The 25,041-nt window shown below is 35.1% G+C and overlaps 1 protein-coding gene across 1 annotated transcript; it reads right to left on the bottom strand.

Moving 5' to 3' along the window:
• Positions 1 to 5,539: 5,539 nt before the first annotated feature.
• LOC128209811 (uncharacterized) lies at positions 5,540 to 23,937 on the bottom strand. The gene is made up of 8 exons (XM_052914033.1): positions 23,790 to 23,937; positions 12,317 to 12,351; positions 11,789 to 11,972; positions 10,356 to 10,462; positions 9,893 to 9,947; positions 9,062 to 9,291; positions 8,607 to 8,789; positions 5,540 to 6,301 (listed from the first exon to the last, which is right to left on the bottom strand). Exons 1-8 carry the CDS (start codon positions 23,839 to 23,841, stop codon positions 6,215 to 6,217), a joined length of 933 nt encoding a protein of 310 aa, XP_052769993.1. The 5' UTR covers positions 23,842 to 23,937; the 3' UTR covers positions 5,540 to 6,214.
• Positions 23,938 to 25,041: the final 1,104 nt, after the last annotated feature.

Below are 25,041 nucleotides of genomic sequence, written 5' to 3'. Positions count from 1 at the left end.
ATATATAACGACTGTTATCAACATTCACGAGTTCATATTGCTTCGCAAAAGTGAATATTTTACACATATTTGTTTGAGTTAAACCCAAAGCTATCGTGCGACAACAATTTTAGGGAATCGGACACTTTCAGATGCAGGTGCATCGATGGAATACAAATATTTTCTGACATATGTGAAAAAAATAATCGCGATATAGAGTCTGCTAAATAAACAGCATGCAGATTCTTGTCTGTAATTGATGATGCTTAATTAAAAAATATTTGACAGATATTTGTATAACAATCAAGACAAAACATCCCTGTTGTTTCGGACAAACGATATGTTTCTTACGTTATTAGAGAAAGTGATGTTACGCATATGCCCAACTTCATTAGGCATTCGCCCGAAGTCCTTACGTACCCAATTGCCATTTTAATAATGGGATTTAACTAATAATTTGTTATAAATATCCAGTTTATTTTGTGAATTAGAATGTTGATTTAAAATCGTCACTAAATATGATCTGATAAAAACTCTTAGGATATTTGACTTAAAGAAATAACATTAAAGCCGAAAAGTGGTTTGTTTTACCGAAAGGAGATTCTTTCAGTGTATTCTGACGTAACGAGTACTTTTTGACACTAACAATCCCGCGTTAGAATTTAAAAAAAATGTATTGAATTTCAATGTTATGGAATGAAAACATGTTTGACACATTAGATAAGAAAATATATTCCAAATGTATTCATAATTTTAAATGTAAACAACCTTTTGATATGTAACAAACAACACACTAAGTCACTGGGTGGCTGCAACCGTGTATTTGGTGTTCACGTTGATATCATATTGAACATTGCAACTTTTTTTTTAATTAAACAAATTACTTTTGATATTATACAATTGAAACTAGAGGGAAAATACCCTAGCCATAACCCCCCCCCCCCCCAGTTTCAACCTAATTCTGAAGTTTAATATAATTAAATATCGATGCTTCAATACGATGTTTTCCAGTTGACATGACGTTCACAAATGAAGGAAAGTTCTTAATGTAGACTTAAATATAGTACACATTCCAGACAAGTTTATGGCTATAATAACAGAGAACATTCATGTTGTTTTTTTTACTTTAATTAGACACACTTATTGTGCTGCCATTCCTGAAAGGAAACTACTCGGCTTTGGTTCGTTTATTTGTTGTCTTAAAGTATAAACGACACAACGGTTTAAATAAGGCCTGTTAAAAGATTCTCAGTACACAACAGTCTTCTAACAATACATAAACTTATTAATAATAAATACTCAAATGTTGGCAACTTTCGCTTCAATGATAACATATTTAAATCGTGGGTATGTACGTGTAGCGTACAACCCATCAAGAGCACCTGTCTACCGCAATCTAATTATTTAATTATTGATAAATTGTAAGACATGTGTGAGGTTACGACCATATAAACTAGTAAAACATCCCAGTAAACTCGTGAACACCGAGCTAGATTTTCATTGACTGTTGCATGGAGTTAATCAGATAAATGCATTTATCGGTAAAACTTGTTTGCTGCTTCCGTTGCCTGTTTGTGATGATTGCACGTGTGTGTGTGTGCGTGCGTGTGTGCGTGTGCGTGTGCGATGTTTGTACGTTTGCGTCTCTCGTTCAGCGTCAGGCTCTAACCTTGTGCTTCCAAACAGAGTCCATATTTAAATGTGTGACAACTGTCACTGTAGTTTTGTTGTACTATTAAATACAATAGTACTCATTAATTTATGTAAACTGTTTTATTTAATGGTACAACAAAACGTACAAGGACATGTTTAGTATCAAATAACGCTAAATGGTATTCCGATGGTAATTTATATAATCATCGCCTTTATTGTTCTCTCATGCGTACCTTTTCAAAACAAGACCATTGACTATTAAATAAAATGTATTTCTTATGTATGGTCACATAGTACTGTGAGGACGATGAAAAGACAACTTAAAAACTATTTTTACCAGTCAACCATTTCGACTCCCTGCGGCACATAAACGTTCTGAAGTTAATTATCTCCTTTGCCGACGGGATTATGTAATTTAAGTTGTTTGGCAAATCAATAAGTTGACAGCGGAAAAGACCTGCAATTGTTTCAATTCCCCAGCCTTATTATCAACTAACAGGCAAGTGCATCGCGGAATGTTCAAACTATGTTTAAATAACAGGGAAGCTCGTGTGAGTGGTAATAGTATACAGCGGTGCTTAGAATCAAAAGTGTAAATCTTTATTCCAATGAGCACTTATTTTAAGCAAACTAAAAGTAAATGCTCATTGGAATGACAATTTGCACTTTTTATATATAGTATGTATGCACTGTGTTGTTTGTGGAGTTTTGTTCTGTTCTTCCATGTTTCTTGTTTGTGATTTTTTGTTTTTATGTTCTATTTCTTTGGCGTTTACCCAGTGTCACTAAACAAGGTTTATGTTTAAACTTTTTGCTTCTGAGCTTGTTTCTGTAGTTTTTCGCATAGGTATTGAATATGTGCCAATGTTTTTAAAAGGTTTCAAGTCAGAGTTCAGAATGTATCAACTGCAGTTTTAAATTGTACTGTAAATATATTTCTAGAGGAAAGTTAATGGTGAAAACTGTCGCAGGACATTTCCGAAAAACCTCAACTCGTTCTTGCCTGGAAAATGACTAAACGTACAAGGTATTCCTAAACATGGGAAGATTATGGAACCTTGCCTTTGCAATAAAATAAACAGCTACTGCTGCGTTTGTAAATACCACTCCCTTTCACAAACTGCAAATAAAGGTTGGACTCTTGAATATGGTGAATGTCGTGTACCATGATTTTACATTTTTTTTGAGTTTTGAATGACTGTGTACATGATAAACGCAATTCAGGTTTTGTTATTGTGCTTTTAACAGAAGATATTCTTTAATCATACAATTTAAAAGGACCTGATAAAAAATGACCGCTACCTACTAATGTGACATATAGTGCATATATAAAGCTTTGATAAGTTAGAAAACCAGGAACATTCACCTTACTATTTCTAGGAAAATAGTTGAAAAATGCAAAAGACAATAACAAATCAGACATTAAAACGCCCAAAGAATATTACCATGATTATATACATATGCTGCAAAGATGTGTAGAATAGACATAGACTATTAAAAGTTGTAGGAACTCAAGTAATAACATATTTGAGAGTAAGTTTTCGAAAGAAAAGTTAAAACGGATACACATCGACTCGCTTTTTGGTAAATTTATAAACATTATACCGTATCACGTTCTTAAACGAAACCCTATTATTCACTGTCAGGCAATTCCAAAGAATATAATTCATACATGCATTATTAAAATCAAGGAAATAATCTGAAGACGTGTGTGTTGATCGAGCAGTTTTCTTCTAGAAAACATGGCGTTAGATGATTAATGGTTTGTCCTTGTAATATGATATATTTAATTACTTTCTTCGATATTGCGCATGTAATATTTCGTGGACAGACAAATGAAAACACCAACGTGACAAAGCAATTATTACAACTGGAAATCCTTCAATAGACTTGAATTAAAACAAGATACATGGAATGGAGTAGAGAATGGACAAAATCTTGTTTTTAACATAGGTATAAATAATTATGGTTCCGATTGAATAATGACATTTGCTGAACATGGAAATAGATGTTTGAAACAAAATAATATGTGATGAACAAAAACAAAATATTGTCCAATATGGTCACGTTCTTTCATTTATCCTTGAGCGAAATATGTATGCTTTTTTCAATACATTGTATTAAATCATCAACAAAGAAAACAGCCTGATATCTTCATCTTATAATTGCAAAATTAATTTAATATTCAAATAATTATGTCGAGACAAGGAATGGAAAAGCCTACCGTAATTCGAGTATGTGGGTCGAGAACGTGCGCTTGGTCGAGTTGACTCTCAGATTCAGCAGCGCTGCCTTTCAGAAAGACTATACTAAGATTATAATATGCATTTTTAAATACAAAAAGTTAGTTTACATAGAAGCTGTTCCCGTACAGGTTTATGATGTATGTCGAGTATGCAAGCTCATCTGAATGCTTTTTATTTCTCAATGTTTAATATTGGCACTTTTTGCAAAGTACCCACTCACATCATTTAAGGCAGAACTTCCATTCAATGGCGACACAGTTATAATATATTATATGCTTTTGCATATTTGTTATGTTACCCCTTACATTCCTTAAGGTTAATAGGTTTTATCATCGATGGAAATGTTGTCACCTGATTTCAGACACCATTCCAACAAACTGATCAATAGCCAAACGTAGAAAACTTGGATAACGATGCTTGTAAACTAAAGATTCACTTTTCAATTATAGATTAACCTTTCACTACCGTTGACAATTAGGAGTGTGTGTTGGCCTGTTCTTCGGCTGTTGTTATGCTAGCGGTGTTGACAGCGGTGCACTTTTCATTTTCAATTAAACCGGAACTGCCGTTGTCATGGTTTGGATTGAGTTTCAGCTTCCAACGGATCTAACAGGAATTATAAGCAAATGCTTTGAAGAGAACGTCACAGCTACAATTCTACCATTACTAAGCACGGAGCAATCTATTAAGGTCAATCGACAGCTGGATGCTGAAACACGGTAATAAACTGTAATGAGAAGTTATGTCAAATAACGATGTGTCTATTATGAGAGCTCGGCTACTAGCATCTGCTAGTTCATCCTAATTAAATAGACGACTCAAAATACAGGAAACGTATAAAATATATTATCTTCGAAAATGTTTATTACCAATATAAAAACAATGTATTGTTGGAGTTGGTCGTGCAAATGCTCTCATTTCATATAGATTTATGTTAAATTTACGAAATAACAATGTAATGATAACATTTTTAATACTTTAATATATGTTTTTGTTGGGCCCTGAGCGGTATGCATTTGAACTGGGTCTTCGTTAAATTTGAGGCTCCTAGGACCTAGATATATGAGGCAATTTGGCTTGGTCTTCGTTAGATATGAGGCGATTTGGCTTGGTCTTTGTTAGATATGAGGCAATTTGGCTAGGTCTTCGTTTGATATGAGTCGATTGGACTAGGTCTTGGTTAGATACGAAGCGATTGGACTAGGTCTTGGTTAGATATGAAGCGATTGCACAAGGTCTTGGTTAAATTTGAGGACGTTTGGTTTGATCTTCGTCAGATATGATTGGCTTGGTCTTGGTTAAATATGAGGCGATTGGGTTTGGTCTTTTTAATATATGAGGCGATTGGAATAGGTCTTGTTAAATAAGAGGAGACTTGGCTTGGTCTTGGTTATATATGAAAAAGTTGGGAACGGTCTTATTGAATAAATAGTTTATATAAGTTTGAGTTTAAGTAACATTTGATAAAAAAAACTAATCACTCAATAGAGTAGGCTATAACGCACTTCTGTTATTTACTTCTGGGGTTGTCCTTGTACTTCGATTAGAATTAAACATAAATCACAGCTATGCCTTCCGGAGAAACAATTTCCTGGGAACACAATAAATCTTTTAAAAGATGAAATGCTTTTTTGTTTATTGTTTAACATTAGTAAGTAACTATACAACCGTAGGGAAATGTCTTAAATGTAACTAAAAGGTTTGATTTATAAAAAATATAAACTAAAACATTCATGACATAAAAAAAACTCATAGTCTAAGTCGGCATTTCCCCACCAAATAGTTTTAGTCTTTCGATCTGTTTTTTAAAAGTAAAACTAAAATATGACATCAGATTGATTATAAGGTAACAATCTGAAAATTAAAACGGCAGGTTCTTCTGCGTCAAACATTGTCATGAAAAACACCATAACATATTTGAAAGAGGACAATAAAAATCCATCCTGCACACAGCCGTGATAATGAAATAGTATAAACACATGTAAACGATATAATGATTGTCAAGGGAAAGTGTAACACGCGTATAAACACATACATTTGTATTCTCATTGGTTAGAGATTCCATAAAACAGTGCATGTGTCTACAGAAAGGGGTGTTTCATGTCACGAGTAATTTGGACATATTTATAAATTAAAGCATCCAGTATGTATCGAAGCTTCCTATGCCAATCAAAAAAATGTAAATATATCTCAATTTTAATATGTGTGTGTTTCAATTCTGGCATTGAACTCAAGAACATGCTATGAACTTAATGTAAACTTCATTGTCCCCAATGAAACTGTTTGATGATATGTGAGCGATTGTTGACGTCCACGTCACTCGTACTACTCGTGCATTACATCTTCACGATGTCTTCGTCTGTGAACTTGTGTGTTAGAGGCCGCTGTCTGGACGCACCGTTATGTACTTTGTCCAAGTCCTCCTGGAAGTACAGCAAAGGATATTGGTAAACAGTACACAGTCAATGTTTGTATTATAATATAAAAATCAATGTGTTTATATACAAAATAAAAAAAGATATAACTGTTATACTAAATTGAGTATGTGAAAGAATTTTATCGGTAAATTTTGTGCATTGTTTAAATACATTTGTGTTTTCTTAAATTGCTTATATAAATATAGTGCACACAGATAGCATATAACTAAAGAAATATGAGCTGACGTTCCTGACATGGTGAATAACGATAACGGTATGCAAACCACATCGCATGTCTAATTTCTAGGAGAGAGAATCCTTGAGTATCACGTTAACTAATAAGCAACTACGAAGTAACCTTCAAAGTAATATATAAAGGAAATTTTATGTTCATTTCCTTGTCATGACACGTGTTTAGATATCTAGGTTGCAGGGCATAACTAGTTTAGTTCATTTGTACTGATCATGCTCAAGGCAGTCTTTTGTCAGTTTCCAGAATACGCTTGGTTTAAAAGGGACGTGCCCATAATTATTTTAAAGCCACACTGGTCAGTATACCTTTTTATTTACGATTACAGAAACAAATAACTTGAAATAGGTCCCTTGAACGCTTCTTATTATCTCTTTGCCTGCTAGCGAAGTGTCGACAAAAAAGATGGCCAAATATTTGTTCACTTAACTGTAAAACATAAGCATGCGAAATAGTATTTTGAACACACGCACATGGAATATTTGATGTTTACTAACTATATTATGTATTACTTAATTACAAAAATATTACTTCGTGTTTACAATTTAAGAAAAGTTAACAAAGTGCTTTTTTTGTAAATACGAAATAGTATTTCCAAAAAATAACGTTATCACGAAATATATTGCGAGATTATGAAATATTAAATTGTTATTTTTGAAATACATTTCGTAAATACGATATCATATTACGCAATGACGAAATGAAAGTACGTGTCGGATTTCACTTTAGGGGCACCGTAACGAATGGGACCTAACAACGATATTTATAAAGTCCCATTATGTTTTAGTGATGTAAACTTACTTTTTGTATGTATATCCAAATGACTTCTCTTAAACTTGTTAACTCCTTTTAACCCCCAGAATGATATTTTTTTATCACAATTACAAATTGCAACTCAACCGACAGTATAATCTAAATTTAGCGCGCGCAACGTCATTACGAAATTTGCATATCACGTGAATTCCCAAATACCTAAATCTATGTTACTTGATATTCTTTTATTTTAAATTGTTCACCGGTAATGCATCAGAAAATACTTATTTTATCATGATTTTTCTCTATGATATCGAAATTGCAGAAAAAAATACAGCTATAGTATACAAACAATTTTTGTTTTAGTGGGGTGTAAACCCACGGTAATGTAATGAATACAATAGAGAAAAACAATACCTGAATTACTAGACCACGAGAACTATGTTTAGTAGATGTTTTGACAGCTTTAGTCCACACTTGATAATGTCAATCAACCAATCACGCAACAACAAAGCTGTTGATGCCAATACGAAAATTGTGGTCTTCATAAATGGTATTTGAGCAAAAAAAATATATTTGGCGAAGAATTCCAGCTTTAAGTATCTTAGTTTTAACACTCCTAATGCTTTGCCATACTTTATTCCGTCATACTCAAAAAGGTGCATTTTACAAAAATATGAGCGAGTATCTGCGATTTTTCACTTAACACCATTGATAATTTTTCATTCGAAAATACTCGCTTTATTTTAGAAACAGGAGCCTAATATTCTTTCTGTGAAATTTCATTTGAAAATGTCCAGTATTTCTCTATTTATTCCTCCAGTCAACGTTGGCAACTGCTCAGGTAATGTTGGTAAAGCGCTAAGCCCGCCCACTTTTCTGCCTCGTTAGCATATAGTGAGTCAGTGGACCAGTTTAGAATTTCTTTGGTATTTCTCATACATTTCTTTTTACTTAAGCATCGTTAGGACCTCGGGAATTTATTAGACATAATATGAGACTCTATCATAGTCATTTACTCACTTTTATTTTTTTTCTTTAATTATTTTATCCTACGTGGTACTGGGGCTTGAAATGTTGTGACACCAATAACCGTATATCTAAGTTAAACAAAATATTGTTAAAACTAACTCACTTTTTATCCTTTAAAATGTAGAGAATAAAAATGACGTGTTTACGGCAAATTTATAATCAATACACACTTAATCTGATGAATTATACATATCCTATTGTAAGAGGCGCACGTCATTGATATTATTATTATTTATTATTACAACAACACACCAACAATTTAAAAACCTTACAAACCTCATTATTCGAACTATTATCTTGTGTGTGTAGTTCTTGTGAGTTTGCATCTGCAATTTCGACTGTTTCAGAAGAAATGGGCAGACCATCGACCTGCCCAGCCTCGGGAAATCCGCGGAACAGCGGAAGGTGATTTAGGAACGGAAGTCCATACGGTGATCGGTACTGACCCATTCCGCTTTTCTGCAAATGCGAAATGCTCGATACTAATGCTTCGAGGAAAACTTATACACTATCAGTAATATTTATGGATAATAAAAGGGTATATTAGAGTGTAATTTGCAAATTGATAAAAAAGAATAGTCTTGAAATATGGCACTTCTTTCAGTTTGGCACAGCAAATGATGTAACCTGTTTTTTTTGTTTTTTTTTATCCAGACTTCAATATGTAAATATCCGACCAAAGCAAACCAAGGACAACATTATAAAATGGCAACAAAAAAATCAACGCTTACATAAATGTTATTTCTGGCAAGTGGTGATCTAATTTCCGTGGCTTTTGTATTCTTATTTTCGACTGGCGATACGGATTTTTCGTAGTTGAACATGGGGTCTGCAGTTCCTCCCTCTGTCGGATTTTCCAAAAACTCCTTGAATTCCTTGGACTCGCTGTCGGCTGTCTTGCCTGTAAACGCGTCATTTGTCACTTCTTCTGCGCGCTTATCATCAATATTAGCTACTCCGTCTGTAAATAACCAAATACGAGTTGATATTCAGCTTAGATTTGACAATTTACAAGGTAGAAATATAATAAAGAAAAGAATCCTTATTATTTACTTTGATTTCGAACAATGCCAACAGATATGTTTAGTAGACACTGTATCATGTTTACCTCAGTCACAATGTGCAAACTATCCCTCGAATGTTTTGACGCAAAATGTTTGGTTTTACTTTTTTAAATGATAAAATTTGGGACAATCGTAAAAGTGTGTACCTTTAAACTGGTATCAACCCCCCGTGAACTCGTGTTACAGTAAACTTGTTTTTCATTGACTTTCCCGAGGTGGTAATATCATAATTTATTGTAGAAGCTATTCTGATGTAGGTGTATTTTATTGACCATTCCAAGTCGGTAATCCAATCATGTATTTATAACGTTATTCGGATGGATGTATGGTAGCTTGTAGTGTTTGTACGTTTTGTGTCTATCGTCAAGTCTTTTTTGGACACTAGTCTTGTGCCTCAAAATACGGTTCACACACGAAAAAAGTGTTCCTGTCGTTTGTTTTGTATTATTAAATGTAATGATTTGTTTTGCAAGATATAAAGGAGCACCAGTATCTCACCTGGTCCTGTTGGCGCTCCGGTCTGGTCAGCTTTCTTCTGCACACTCTTAGAAGCCTGTGAGATTATATAATATTTTCGTTTTATTGCACTCATTGAAAAAACATTAGATAAAAAACAATCCTATATTACATTGATTAACAAATAATGTTTGTAAAGCTTGACTGTTTGTTTGTTTAATAACAAATAGGGAAACATCTAGGAGAGTGCTAGGAGAACGAAAGGAGAAATGAAGAAGGAATAAACGTAATTTTTTAAAAGGTTTTATGTTTTTTTACAACTGATATATTGCCCAGTGTTTATGTATATAAGTATAATGAGTAAACTTTTAACGATAAGCAAATAGCAAAACACACAGTTTCCATTCTTTTCAATACAACAACGGAGTCAAGTAGTCAAAACCAAACTATTATCTTGTTTGTAGACACGAAAAGCAAAACAAATCCAAGGATGTTATCAACCTACCAAACTAAGTTGCTGGGCAGGGTAGCCAGCGAGGTCGTCTCCCACAGTGTCCGTGTCCCGGTATACCTCGTACGCTGCCAACTCCTCCGCCAACTTAGCCTTCTCACCTGGAATTAATCAAACAACATTAGTGAATCAAACAATCAGTTGGTTAATAGCATAAAATTTACGAAAGCATACTTTAAAGCAAATTGGATTCAGTATATCCACTTTACGCCAGAAAACAAACACCCTTAATCTAGATAAAACAAGGTTGCTACTAAACTGGTTATGGTGCACAAAAGAATACAAAACAGATAACAAACATTGGGTATGAGGCATTGGCATTTATTTCAATTAAATCAGATTCCCTTTAACACGTGTCAACTGTGTTTTTCTATTACGTTGGGTAATGCCCGCTAAAATGGATTTAAGTGAATCATGAGCAGTATGTGAACCATGCTCAGTATGTGAACATGAGCGAGATAGGTTCTATCAATATCAACTGATCAGATATTTTGTTTCTATACATTATACAATGCATATTAATAACATAATTAACACACAATTAATTCCCTATATATATATTGTTTGTTCACATCCGATGTCATCTGATATTTGGTGCACAAACCGTTGGTATCAGGTACGGTAATATTTTTTTCTGATAGTTGTTTCTGAAAGAGCGCTTTTTTGACAGTTGTACTTCTTGTGAATAAGAAAGGGCAATAACTCAACTACATACCGATTTCATAGTCCCCGCCTACGAACACGCTCGCACGCACACACGCACGCACGCACACACACACACACACACACACACACACACACACGTCTATCATTTCTATATCCGCTTCGCATACGGCGGTGATGGGGGGGGGGGGTGCTAAGATTTCTGTTATGCATTCATATCTCTTTATTGCGGACGTATTCTCTGTGGGTTATTCACAAAGGAGCTTTGTTTTTCCTTTGTACATAGATTATCATATCTTTTTTCCGTTAATATGGACATAATACCTGTCGATTGACAGTAAAATGTGTCGACATATAACACAAAGACCCATCAATTCAATGCCGTTGGCAAAGCAACCAATTACCATGCGCTAAATGTCAACTGCATACATAAATATTCACAGGTTTATGGTACACCAATTAGGAACTATACAAATGACAGATGTTCTTTATAATTATTTATGTACATAATGTATGCATCTTTTTTGAAACGGTTGGTTTGAGGACGTATAGAGTATTTAGCTTTCATTCAAATTAGCATTTACCAGAATTATGCTTTTTATCAAATGATTCTTCCATGTTGTGCATATGACATGATTTCGCATTGACTCTGCTTTTATAAATTCAATGATCTTATATACCATAAAAATCCGTTCGAATTGACACACATGCAGATATTTTCATTCCGAATATATCATTTATTGTTGTCACCACCTAAAACTTACTTTCAATGAGTTGCTTGACTATTTCCGGGTGTTCACGAAGCGTCAGCAATACGTCATATATGACGTCACCGACAGTGAGGTCGTATAGCGATTGGTCGACGTCGTCTTTCTCATTTGAATGGTCTTTTACCCGACTTCCGGTCGCGTGATGATGGCGCTCAAGCTCCTTCTCAACTGCGTCCTCCTGAACGAATTATAAAATCATATTGTTTTTAATACGACCATCTTGCAGCGTGACATGTATCGAATACCTGTCATATGAGTCAGAAGCCAAAGTGAACACGTTTGTTTCTGTTGCAGTAGTTCTGTATAATTACTGCTTGATTTTGTACAACAATATTATATCCGTATTACTGTAGTATAGAAAACGATGGCGTTCAAAGCATGTCGAGACTGCAGTGACATCAATATTGTGACAGATATCCCTGTAAATTTAATCATGTAATTCATATAAAATTATATGTATATTTCCTCAATAAATTGCAAGTGTGAGTAATGGTGGATTACATTTTAGTCACAAATACGTACCTCTTCTGCTTCCGCTCGGGTTGGGGCTGCTGTCACTGAAACATACAGAACAGAAAGTCTTACAAAAGTGAATCAGGGGATGTACTGTCATCATTTATTGATCTAGCTCTTCTGATATGTGTGTGGTCTGTGTTTGTTGTTTGTCTCTCTCGATCAGTGCTGTTTGGTCCTTTAATGTGTGGCCTCTTTAAAACAGTTTATATTTGATTTAATTACAGTTTATGTCCCCGCATCTTCCACAATACAGTTGCAAATAACACATAAATACCTGCGTTTATTTTTTATTTTGTCGTATATCGAGCCTCTTGAATAGCAATCATTTTCATGAGGTTAATGAGGTTAATGACCCAAGTATTTTTCTCTTGGAATTTAGGTCTCTTTATGAGCGAACACGAACTGCTGTAATGCCATTCCGCTGATTAAGCCCAACTACAAAGGGATTAATTGAAACTGAAAATTTGACCTAATAAAACATTGATATAAAATACAGTACAGGGATGTTCAGAGAATAAATTCCGCCCTGGATGTTATTGATGGTTCTCTAAAACAAACAGTTCTCGAGGGACATACCTAGAGCATATTTGCATCTATTACTTGGGCACAAATGACCGTTATAACTCTATATGAGCTCATATTGCATCACAATAATGAAATCGTCATATTGAACACATATTCGTTCAAAAGAGACCGAAAGCAGTCGTGTGACCACCGCGTCTGGAACTCGTGGTCTTTAAGACTCCTGTGCACCGATGAATACTAATATTTCCAGACAGAAATGACACAGTCGCACTATAGGGGCTGTCAAACTATTGGCAGGCAGTTTATTGTCTGAAACTGATTGTATACGGTACTTGTCAAATAAGTGCCATTTTCATAAAAAAGAGCAATAATTAATTACGAAGACAATGAAATGACAATTAACAAATGTTTATCAGCCAATCATTTCGTTTCTCTACATCACATTAACGTTTTGACGTAGTCTTGTTTCGTCTTAAATACTGGTTTATGTATCAATAAGGTGACAGAGTGACACGACTTCCATTGTTCAATTGTCTCAGCCTTATAGCGAGTTATCAAGAACTGTTCAAAACAAACAAACGTGTGAATCTCAATTATAGATGCGAATGATTCAAAATCAATGATTTGCTGGACGATGTTTTTTTCAATACCATTTGCATGCAATCACGATCGATCTTCGTATATTGTGTCTTCAAAATAATATGTCATTGCATTAAAACTGTTACAATTTAATCCCCCACGTTCTAGTAGTATAATATCTATCCTATTTTACAAACATTTAAAAGATGTGTTTCTCCGAGCTTCGTCTGGTCTCGGGATGCTGTTGTTGGGTACACCATTAGTTTACATAACATTATATATCTACTGAATAAACGTCGAATATAAGAATATCAAGTTATCGAATATCAGATTTATAAAACACCTTCGTTTACACAATTTACAAACTGTAAAACCTGTCCATTGTGTGTACCACTCCGTTTCAACACGTACAATAAGGATAGGTATCTTGAATATATTTAGTGCCGCATTGTGAATGAACAATGTCTTTCATATCATTTAACAGTGCAATGCTTGGTCCTACAATTTGTGTTGTCATCTAAACATGCTGCTGTTAAGTCATGCAATTGAAGTGCATCTGATTTAAGCATTCAAACTCTGCCGTGATCCATTCACGAACCAGTTCAGATTCTCACATTATTTATTACACAGCTGCCAAATTTGAAATTCAAATTTAATCGATTCCGATGCCGGATAATACAAAGTGATGATAAAGAAGACTGGATTTCATATAATGCGTAAATTACAAATTTTACCATTATGTCTTAATTTAGGCGTGCAAAAACACAGCGTATCCATAAGATACCGAGTGATATATGTCAATAACAACAGAGATGACTCTTTAACTCATAATGCGTGCTAAACGTGTATAAAACTTCTATATTAAACCACGGTATATAAAACCTTTAACTTGCACCAAGCGGTATAAAACCTCTATATTACACCACGGTATATAAAACCTTTAACTTGCACCACGGTATATAAAACCTCTATATTGCACCACGGTATATAAAACCTCTATATTGCACCAAGCGGTATAAAACCTCTATATTACACCAGGGCATATAACACCTTTAACTTGCACCAAGCGGTATACAACCTCTATATTACACCACGGTATATAAAACCTTTAACTTGCACCAAGCGGTATAAAACCTCTATATTACACCACGGTATATAAAACCTCTATATTGCACCAAGCGGTATAAAACCTCTATATTACACCACGGTATATAAAACCTTTAACTTGCACCAAGCGGTATAAAACCTCTATATTACACCACGGTATATAAAACCTTTAACTTGCACCAAGCGGTATAAAACCTCTATATTACACCATGGTATATAAAACCTTTAACTTGCACCAAGCGGTATAAAACCTCTATATTACACCACGGTATATAAAACCTTTAACTTGCACCAAGCGGTATAAAACCTCTATATTACACCACGGTATATAAAACCTTTAACTTGCACCAAGCGGTATAAAACCTCTATATTACACCATGGTATATAAAACCTTTAACTTGCACCAAGCGGTATAAAACCTCTATATTACACCACGGTATATAAAACCTCTATATTGCACCACGGTATATAAAACCTCTATATTGCACCATGGTATATAAAACCTCTATATTGCACCAAGCGGTATAAAACTTCTATATTAAACCACGGTATATAAAACCTTTAACTTGCACCAAGCGGTATAAAACCTCTATATTAAACCACGGTATATAAAACCTTTAACTTGCACCAAGCGGTATAAAACTTCTATATTAAACCACGGTATATAAAACCTTTAACTTGCACCAAGCGGTATAAAACCTCTATATTAAACCACGGTATATAAAACCTTTAACTTGCACCAAGCGGTATAAAACCTCTATATTAAACCACGGTATATAAAACCTTTAACTTGCACCAAGCGGTATAAAACCTCTATATTACACCACGGTATATAAAACCTCTATATTGCACCACGGTATATAAAACCTCTATATTGCACCACGGTATATAAAACCTCTATATTGCACCAAGCGGTATAAAACCTCTATATTTCACCACGGTATATAAAACCTCTATATTGCACCAAGCGGTATAAAACCTCTATATTACACCACGGTGTATAAAACCTCTAAATTACACCACGGTATATAAAACCTCTTTATTACACCACGGTATATAAAACCTTTATATTACACCACGGTATAAAAAACCTCTATATCACACTAAGCGGTATAAAACCTCTCAAATTACACCACGGGGTATAAAATCTCTATATAACACCACGGGGTATAAAACCTCTAAATTACACAACGGGGTATAAAACCTTTAAATTACACCACGGGATATAAAACCTCTATATTACACCACGGTATATAAAACCTTTATATTACACCACGGTATATAAAACCTCTATATCACACTAAGCGGTATAAAACCTCTATATTACACCACGGTGTATAAAACCTCTAAATTACACCACGGTATATAAAACCTCTTTATTACACCACGGTATATAAAACCTTTATATTACACCACGGTATATAAAACCTCTATATCACACTAAGCGGTATAAAACCTCTCAAATTACACCACGGGGTATAAAATCTCTATATAACACCACGGGGTATAAAACCTCTAAATTACACCACGGGATATAAAACCTCTATATTACACCAAGCGGTATAAAACCTCTATATTACACCTCGGTGTATAAAACCTCTTTATTACACCACGGTATTTAAAACCTCTATATGACACCACGCGATATAAAACCTCCATATTACACCATGGGATATAAAGCCTCAATATTACACCAAGCGGTATAAAACCTCCATATTACACCAATTGGTTTAAAACCTCTATATTACACCATGGGATATTAAACCTCCATATTACACCACGCGGTATAATACCTCTATGTAACACCACGGGTGTACACCTCTAAATTACACCACGGAGTATAAAACCTCTATATTACACCACGGGGTATAAAACCTCTATATTACACCAATTGGTTTAAAACCTCCATATTACACCACGGGATATAAAACCTCTATATTACACCACGCGGTATAATACCTCTATGTAACACCACGGGTGTACACCTCTATATTACACCACGGAGTATAAAACAGCTGTATCACACCAGGGGATACAACTCTCATTGTAGTATTCACAATTTCTCATATATTGTTAGTTCGTTATTCCTTACAAAGTAGCTCTTTTACGTTTGTTCAAAAAGTTTGTTTCCAGTGTAAACCCGGGCCACCAGAGTTTAAAGATCTACCTGTTGGAAAAGTCTTTGCAAGAACATCAGCAAAATGACCTCTATACTTTACCTATAGCCATAGTGTAAATAATTGTTGTAACTTCAACGTATATAACTTAATTGTGTCCGTTGTTGACATTTCCTAGATATCGTCAAATCATGCGCTAGGGGCTAAGATTGGCCACACCCAAAGCTGTAAAGTATTTTGACCATGTGCAATATGCTTGTCTAAAACGAGTAGGCACAATTATATTAAAACAGATATCTTCTTACCTATATTTTGTATGGTCAGGTTGAGTTTTAATTTGAGTTCATTCTTTTATGAAAACTTCTAGCTCTAGGACCTAACATTAGAACACTTTCTAAAACAACAGGACACATGTGCTAAATATTGTGGCATCGTTGATTTTGTTTTTGTCTAAAAACAATAGAACAAAGGATCTAGATATTCGGATAGCGTTGATTTTATTCAAATTGTGCCCGTTTTCGGAATCATACGTTCCAGCCAAACACTTCGTAAATCATGTAAGCGATTTAAAACCCTATGAAACCTCTTTCTTTTGGAAACTCAATACACAAACTAAAGAAATAATTGAGCAAGCGCGATGGACCTTACAACTCCAACAGTGGGTTATTAATGCTGGTAACGCGGCAAAACCTTACGGTGATTATAAAGTTGTGGCTATCCTTAGTCGACGAACCGATGGTAAATACTACGAAACTTCTTTCTTTGTTATTTCTGACCATGCCAGGTCTACCAACTACTTGGTCTATGACTATATGTTGTTTAATGTGTGTTGACTTGTAGCGTTTTGTCTCTTGTTTGCTATTTAATGTTTGCCTGGTAGCATTTCGTCTCTTGTTTGCTGTTTAAGGTGTTGACTGGTAGCGTTTCATCCCTTGTTTGCTGTAAAATGTGTGTTGTCTTGTAGAGTTTCGTCTCTTGTTTGCTGTAAAATGTGTGTTGTCTTGTAGCGTTTTGTCTCTTGTTTGCTGTTGCATGTTTTGACTGGTAGCGTTTCGTCTCTTGTTTGCTGTTAATTTGTTGTCTTGTAGCGTTGCGTCTCTTGTTTGCTGTTCAGTGTGTTGACTGGTAAAGTTTCATCTCTTGTTTGCTATTAAATGTGTTGAATGGTAGCGTTTAGTCTCTTGTTTGCTGTTAAATATGTTGTCTTGTAGCGTTTCGTCTCTTGTTTGCTGTTAAATGTGTTGACTGGTAGCGTTTCGTCTCTTGATTGCTGTTAAATGTGTGTCGTCTTGAAGACGTTTCGTCACTTGCCTGCTGTTTAATGCGTGTTGTCTTGTAGAGTTTCGGCTCTTCTTTGCTGTTAAATGTATTTTTGTTTTAAAGCGTTTCGTCACTTGTTTGCTGTTTAATGTGTGTTGACTTGTAGCGTTTCGTCTCTTGTTTGCTGTTAAATCTGTGTTGACTTGTAGCGTTTTGTCCCTTGCTTGCTGTTTAATGTGTGTTGTCTTGTAGCGCTTTGTCTCTTGTTTGCTGTTTAATGTGTGTTGTCTTGTAGCGCTTTGTCTCTTGTTTGCTGTTAAATGTGTTGTCTTGTAGCGTTTCGTCTCTCGTTTGCTGTTACATGTGCTGACTGGTAGCGTTATGTCTCTTGTTTGCTGTTAAATGTGTGTTGACGGTAGCATTTCGTCTCTTGTTTGCTGTTCAATTTCTTGTCTTGTAGCGTTTCGTCTCTTGTTTGCTGTTAAATATGTTGACTGGTAGCGTTTCGTCTCTTGATTGCTGTTAAATATGTGTTGTCTTGAAGACGTTTCGTCTCTTTTTGGCTGTTTAATGTGTGTTGTCTTGTAGCGTTTCGTCTCTTTTCTGCTGTTAAATGTGTTTTCTTGTAGCGTTTCGTCTCTTTTTTGCATTTACATGTGTTGACTGGTAGCGTTTCGTCTCTTGTTTGCTGTTAATTCGTTGTATTGTAGCGTTTCGTCTCTTGTTTGCTGTTAAATGTGTTGACTGGTAGCGTTTCGTGTCTCGTTTGCTGTTCAATGTGTTGTCTTGTAGCGTTTTGTCTCTTGCTTGCTGTTAAATGTGTTGACTGGTAGCGTTTCGTCTCTCGTTTGCTGTTAAATCTGTTGTCTGTTAGCGTTTCGTTTCTTGTTTGCTGTTAAATCTGTGTTGACTGGTAGCGTTTCGTCTCATGTTTGATGTTAAATATGTTGTCTTGTAGCGTTTCGTCTCTTGTTTACTGTTAAATTTGTTGACTGGTAGCGTTTCATCTCTTGTTTGATGCTTAATGTGTTGTTTTTGTTTTGAAGCATTTCGTCTCTTGTTTGCTGTTAAATGTGTGTTGACTAGTAGCGTTTCGTCTCTTGTTTGCTGTTAAATCTGTGTTGACTGGTATCGTTTCGTCTCTTGTTTGCTGTTTAATGTGTGTTGACTTGTAGAGTTTCGTCTCTTGTTTGCTGTTAAATGTGTGTTGACTGGTAGCGTTTCGTCTCTTGTTTGCTGTTTAATGTGTGTTGACTTGTAGAGTTTTGTCTCTTGTTTGCTGTTAAATGTGTGCTGACTGGTAGCGTTTCGTCTCTTGTTTGCTGTTTAATGTGTGTTGACTTGTAGAGTTTCGTCTCTTGTTTGCTGTTAAATGTGTGTTGACTAGTAGCGTTTCGTCTCTTGTTTGCTGTTAAATCTGTGTTGACTGGTAGCGTTTCGTCTCTTTATTGCTGTTTTATGTGTGTTGACTTGTAGCGTTTCGTCTCTTGTTTGCTGTTTAATATGTGTTGACTTGTAGAGTTTCGTCTCTTGTTTGCTGTTAAATGTGTGTTGACTTGTAGCGTTTCATCTCTTGTTTGCTGTTAACTCTGTGTTGACTTGTAGCGTTTTGTCTCTTGTTTGCTGTTAAATGTGTGTTGTCTTGTAGCGTTTTGTCTCTTGTTTGCTGTTTAATTTGTTGTCTTGTAGAGTTTCGTCTCTTGTTTGCTGTTACATGTGTTGACTGGTAGTGTTACATCTCTTGTTTGCTGTTAAATGTGTGTTTACTTGTAGCGTTTCGTCTCTCGTTTGCTGTTTAATCTGTGTTGACTTGTAGCGTTTCGTCTCTTGTTTGCTGTTTAATATGTGTTGACTGGTAGCGTTTCGTCTCTTGTTTGCTGTTTAATGTGTGTTGACTTGTAGAGTTTCGTCTCTTGTTTGCTGTTAAATGTGTGTTGACTAGTAGCGTTTCGTCTCTTGTTTGCTGTTAAATCTGTGTTGACTGGTAGCGTTTCGTCTCTTTATTGCTGTTTTATGTGTGTTGACTTGTAGCGTTTCGTCTCTTGTTTGCTGTTTAATGTGTGTTGACTTGTAGAGTTTCGTCTCTTGTTTGCTGTTAAATGTGTGTTGACTGGTAGCGTTTCGTCTCTTGTTTGCTGTTTAATGTGTGTTGACTTGTAGAGTTTCTTCTCTTGTTTGCTGTTAAATGTGTGTTGACTAGTAGCGTTTCGTTTCATGTTTGCTGTTAAATCTGTGTTGACTGTTAGCGTTTCGTTTCTTGTTTGCTGTTTAATGTGTGTTGACTTGTAGCGTTTCGTCTCTTGTTTGCTGTGTAATATGTGTTGACTTGTAGAGTTTCGTCTCTTGTTTGCTGTTAAATGTGTGTTGACTTGTAGCGTTTCATCTCTCGTTTGCTGTTAAATCTGTGTTGACTTGTAGCGTTTTGTCTCTTGTTTGCTGTTAAATGTGTGTTATCCTGTAGCGTTTTGTCTCTTGTTTGCTGTTTAATTTGTTGTCTTGTAGAGTTTCGTCTCTTGTTTGCTGTTACATGTGTTGACTGGTAGTGGTACATCTCTTGTTTGCTGTTAAATGTGTGTTTACTTGTAGCGTTTCGTCTCTCGTTTGCTGTTAAATCTGTGTTGACTTGTAGCGTTTCGTCTCTTGTTTGCTGTGTAATATGTGTTGACTTGTAGAGTTTCGTCTCTTGTTTGCTGTTAAATGTGTGTTGACTTGTAGCGTTTCATCTCTCGTTTGCTGTTAAATCTGTCTTGACTTGGAGCGTTTTGTCACTTGTTTGCTGTTAAATGTGTGTTGTCTTGTAGCGTTTTGTCTCTTGTTTGCTGTTTAATGTGTTGTCTTGTAGAGTTTCGTCTCTTGTTTGCTGTTACATGTGTTGACTGGTAGTGTTTCATCTCTTGTTTGCTGTTAAATGTGTGTTTACTTGTAGCGTTTCGTCTCTCGTTTGCTGTTAAATCTGTGTTGACTTGTAGCGTTTTGTCTCTTGTTTGCTGTTTAATGTATTTTGTCTTGTAGCGTTTTGTCTCCGGTTTGCTGTTAAATGTGTTATCTTGTAGCGTTTCGTCTCTTTTTTGCTGTAACATGTGTTGACTGGTAGCGTTTCTCTCTTGTTTGCTGTTAAATTTGTGTTGACTGATAGTGTTTCGTCTCTTGTTTGCTGTTGATTGTTTCGACTGGTAGCGTTTCGTCTCTTGTTTGCTGTTAAATGTGTTGACTGGTAGCGTTTCGTCTCTTGTTTGCTGTTAAATGTGTTGACTGGTAGCGTTTCATCTCTTGTTTGATGTTTAATGTGTTGTGTTGTAGCGTTTCGTGTCTCGTTTGCTGTTAAATTTGTGTTGACTGGTCGTGTTTCGTCTTTTGTTTGCTGTTAATGTGTTGATTGGTAGCGTTTCGTCTCTTGTTTGCGGTTAAATGTGTTGACTGGTAGCGTTTTGTCTCTTGTTTGATGTTTAATGTGTGTTGTCTTGGAGCGGTTTGTCTCTTGTTTGATGTTTAATGTGTGTTGACTTGTAGCGTTTCGTCTCTTGTTTGATGTTTAATGTATGTTGTCTTGTAGCGGTTTGTTTCTTGTTTGAATTTTACTGTGTGTTGTCTTGTAGCGGTTTGTCTCTTGTTTGATGTTAATGTGTGTTGTCTTGTAGCTGTTTGTCTCTTGTTTGATTTTTACTGTGTGATGTCTTGTAGCGTTTCGTCTCTTGTTTGATGTTTAATGCGTGTTGTCCTGTAGAGGTTTGTCTCTTGTTTGATGTTAAATGTGTGTTGTCTTAAAGCGTTTTGTATCTTGTTTGCCTGCCTCGTGTTTCTTTTGGCTTTGTATTGGATGTTGTACTAATAAGATATTTTATTTCAAATAAGGGTACGATTACCAAATTGTATCCTAGCGAAACACACTTTATAGAGACACTATCCGAATATGAGAAAAAAGATAAAAATTATACGATATTTTAATCCTCATAACATTACAAATACTAAATTTTAAAACGTGTTTGGGACACATCATCCAATATAAGTCAGCCAGTTTGTGTAAAATAATTAATACTTCATTATAACTGTTTTATTTATGTAACACAATATATTTGGAACAGTAATCAAAGTTCAGTTAAGAAATTAAGCGATATTCAGGACTCATTCAAAAATTAGTCATTAACTATGAACTCACGGGGGTATGGGTTTTCACCCACAGAGAAGCCATCAACACAAAGTATTGAGACTGACCCCACACCTCCCTTTTCTGGTATTCGTTATTCAAGAGTGGTTTAATGAGTATTCCCTATGCGAGAAGATGGCATACGGTACTACACAATTGACAGGTTTTTTCTTACGCAGACTCACAGACTATGAATTAAAGGCGATTTCAGTTCGCAAAGGATATCGCCAACATCATTGGCAACAACAATGTAACTGCTTTGTCTGTTCAATAGTTTATCAAAGCATTAAATATTATTAAATAAGAGGTGTCACAAAATGTATATATAAATTACAGTTATGACCGTTTTATATTTTGGTAACGGTAGATCATACAATACTTTGAAAATATGTATTGTTGTGGATGAATTAGATGTTGTTGTTTTCTTTTTAATAATTACAAAGTAACTGTATTGTTGCCGAAGGGCACAATGGAATTATTTATAATATAACTGGTATTTGTAGGACAAAGAATTTGAATAAAAAGATAGAGGCAGTAGATAACCATAATCCATATCTTGTCCTATTATTTTGATTTGGCTACAGGACTTTGCTGTTTCGACACAAAACAATCCTAAGGTGGCATTCTATTTCTCTCACCTCACGTAAATATATTCAAAAAATAACCATGCTAGAAATTCTTATCTTGCCCACGGGCAAAGATAAAACAATTACCCGTATGGAACTCCTTTTTAATGGTCATCACATTGTAATTACCTCCCTTGTTAAAGACTGTCGTCTGTAGCATCATGGAAACCTTGTCTTGCGGCATCATTTAGAATGCTAATTAATTATTTCTCGCTTCAAATGTCACCAAAAAAGTTAACACGCACCTTTCAAGAAATAATGTTTCAATCTCCTCAGAACTATCTAAAGACCGATTTGACTATAAACATAATCTGAATCACTGCGCGCATATCCCTTACAACCACGAATTCACACATATCCATACGCATTTAATTTCACTACGCAAGAAAGAGTTCAAGCAAAAAATACATTTTTACTTTATTTTGTTTAACTGAGGTGGGAGAAAAAGCATCTACCATAGCCGCTGGTGTAATATAGGTTCATCCCAACCCTCGCGCAGGGTGTTTTGCGGAAACTCGGTAAACCTCGTTTCCGCAAAACACACTCCGCTCGGGTCAGGATGAACCTATCTAAAACGCTTGGCCATGGAAGATACTTATAATTATCAATATAAAACATATCCAAAAAGTGCATGCGATAAGTTTGGTCATCATCAAAAAATAACTGCGTGCGGAGCAGAATAAAGCATTGTATTTTCTTCATTTCATATAGTAAAATAATTAACACCACTATAATCAGCACTTTCTTGAAAAGATTCACTGTAAAGCATTAAGAATGATCAAAATTAAAATTCATTTAAACATACTATATGCTTTGGATTGTCAACTAAAATTAAAAAGAAAACATAAGTGAAAAAAATGATTGTAATTATTATATTGTGCAAATGGAAATATGCATGTTCAAGGCTTATTTCAGTGTGTCTCTTTGAATGCATGCCTTGCTATAAACATGTTTTTAATTGGTATCAATAGTATCTATAATTTCATGTCCTTTTATTTAAATATAGAATTATGGTATTTAACAGATAAAATTCAAAAAAGAAAAAACCCAAATAAATATTTGCTTAAATAAAGCTAAAAATAAAATGCATTATACAATACATTTTACAACGATAAACTAACCTTGGAGGATAACAAGAGTTAAGGCAGAGATTAAGAAGATTAAGCTCTTCATTGTTCCAGCTTTAATTAAATCTTCACAGGAAATTAAGTCCAGAATAAAAAGGCAGACGACACTCTGTGTCTGTATGATAACCACGTCTGATTCTTGGCGCCGTTGGAAACAGATTGTAGCAGGCGAGAGTCAGCTGCTTGGGAACTATCGAGAACCGATGTGCCATTCGCGTCAGCGACTGCGGGCGAGTTATGAGACGAAAATTCTATTGATTATCGCGTATTTTGGTGTTGATTAAGTCACACTAATTATTCCCAGACAGGGCCGTCCAAGATTTGTCATTGAAACATTTCCTTGCTTTGTCTTTTCAAATTTTCAATATTTTTCAAGCTTTTGAGACATTTCTTCGACAAAAAATATAATTGTTAAGTGTTTAAAACATTTCGGTGAAAAACAAAATCAAAATACATTATAATGAAAATGAACATTTTATTCATTCTACAATGCAGGCTGAATGACAAGACCTGTAGTCAACATTAAAGCAAACACACACAATGTTTTGAGACACAGGGTTAAGGGTCAAAGAGAACTGAACAAGATGTACTTAACATACAAACAACGAATCATACAACATGCAAACAACACATCTGACCACATGCGCATCAAACAAGCTTTATCAATACCTGTTTGGTTTACAGCCATGCCACGGTCACTAAAACATCATTTCACTGGGTCATTTAAACTAGTTTATGCGTATTTTATTTCATTGTTTGGAACAAGGAAATATCATTTTATATTTCACTAATACTTTTCTATAAATTACCGGAAACAATAAAAATAAAATGTTCTACAAGGCTGAGAAGTATTGAGGTATATGGCGACAGATATTATTTATTCTGATGTATGGAAGTATATTACACGAACTTTGTGGAAGCTTTATATAACAGTTACTGTACTTAACTCAGTATTGGACCGATGGAGCCGGTTTGTCTAAATTCACTTTCTAAAAATATCAGTAGCTTTATGACTGAGGATTACACACACATTAAAGACATATAACACACCACTGAGGGTTATATGACATTCTAAGGATCGGCTAGTCAGCCCCCGAAGGTGTATATGGACCGAGGCGTTAGCCGAGGTTCATTCACCTTTGAAAAGAAGCTTTGAATACCTTCACCTAAGGTACATAGAAAATAGAGGGCTTGGCTAGCCACAAGTTAGCAATAAAGTGCGTTTTAAGTGTGTTTTAAGTCCGAG

Source organism: Mya arenaria, chromosome 11 (genome assembly GCF_026914265.1).
Source record: "Mya arenaria isolate MELC-2E11 chromosome 11, ASM2691426v1".
In the NCBI taxonomy this organism is placed as follows: Eukaryota; Metazoa; Mollusca; class Bivalvia; order Myida; family Myidae; genus Mya; species Mya arenaria.
Note: the sequence above shows the minus strand (reverse complement) of the source record. Positions and strands in the feature narration are given on the sequence as shown.

What these genes read in the sequence shown, in the direction of transcription:
- LOC128209811 (XM_052914033.1), bottom strand. Translation starts at nt 23,841, where the DNA reads ATGAAGAGCTTAATCTTCTTAATCTCTGCCTTAACTCTTGTTATCCTC. An exon ending in CTGCCCAGCAACTTAGTTTG is followed by an intron (nt 9,948 to 10,355) that starts GTAGGTTGATAA and finishes ATAATCTCACAG; the next exon opens with GCTTCTAAGAGTGTGCAGAA. An exon ending in ATAATAGTTCGAATAATGAG is followed by an intron (nt 6,302 to 8,606) that starts GTTTGTAAGGTT and finishes CTGTACTTCCAG; the next exon opens with GAGGACTTGGACAAAGTACA.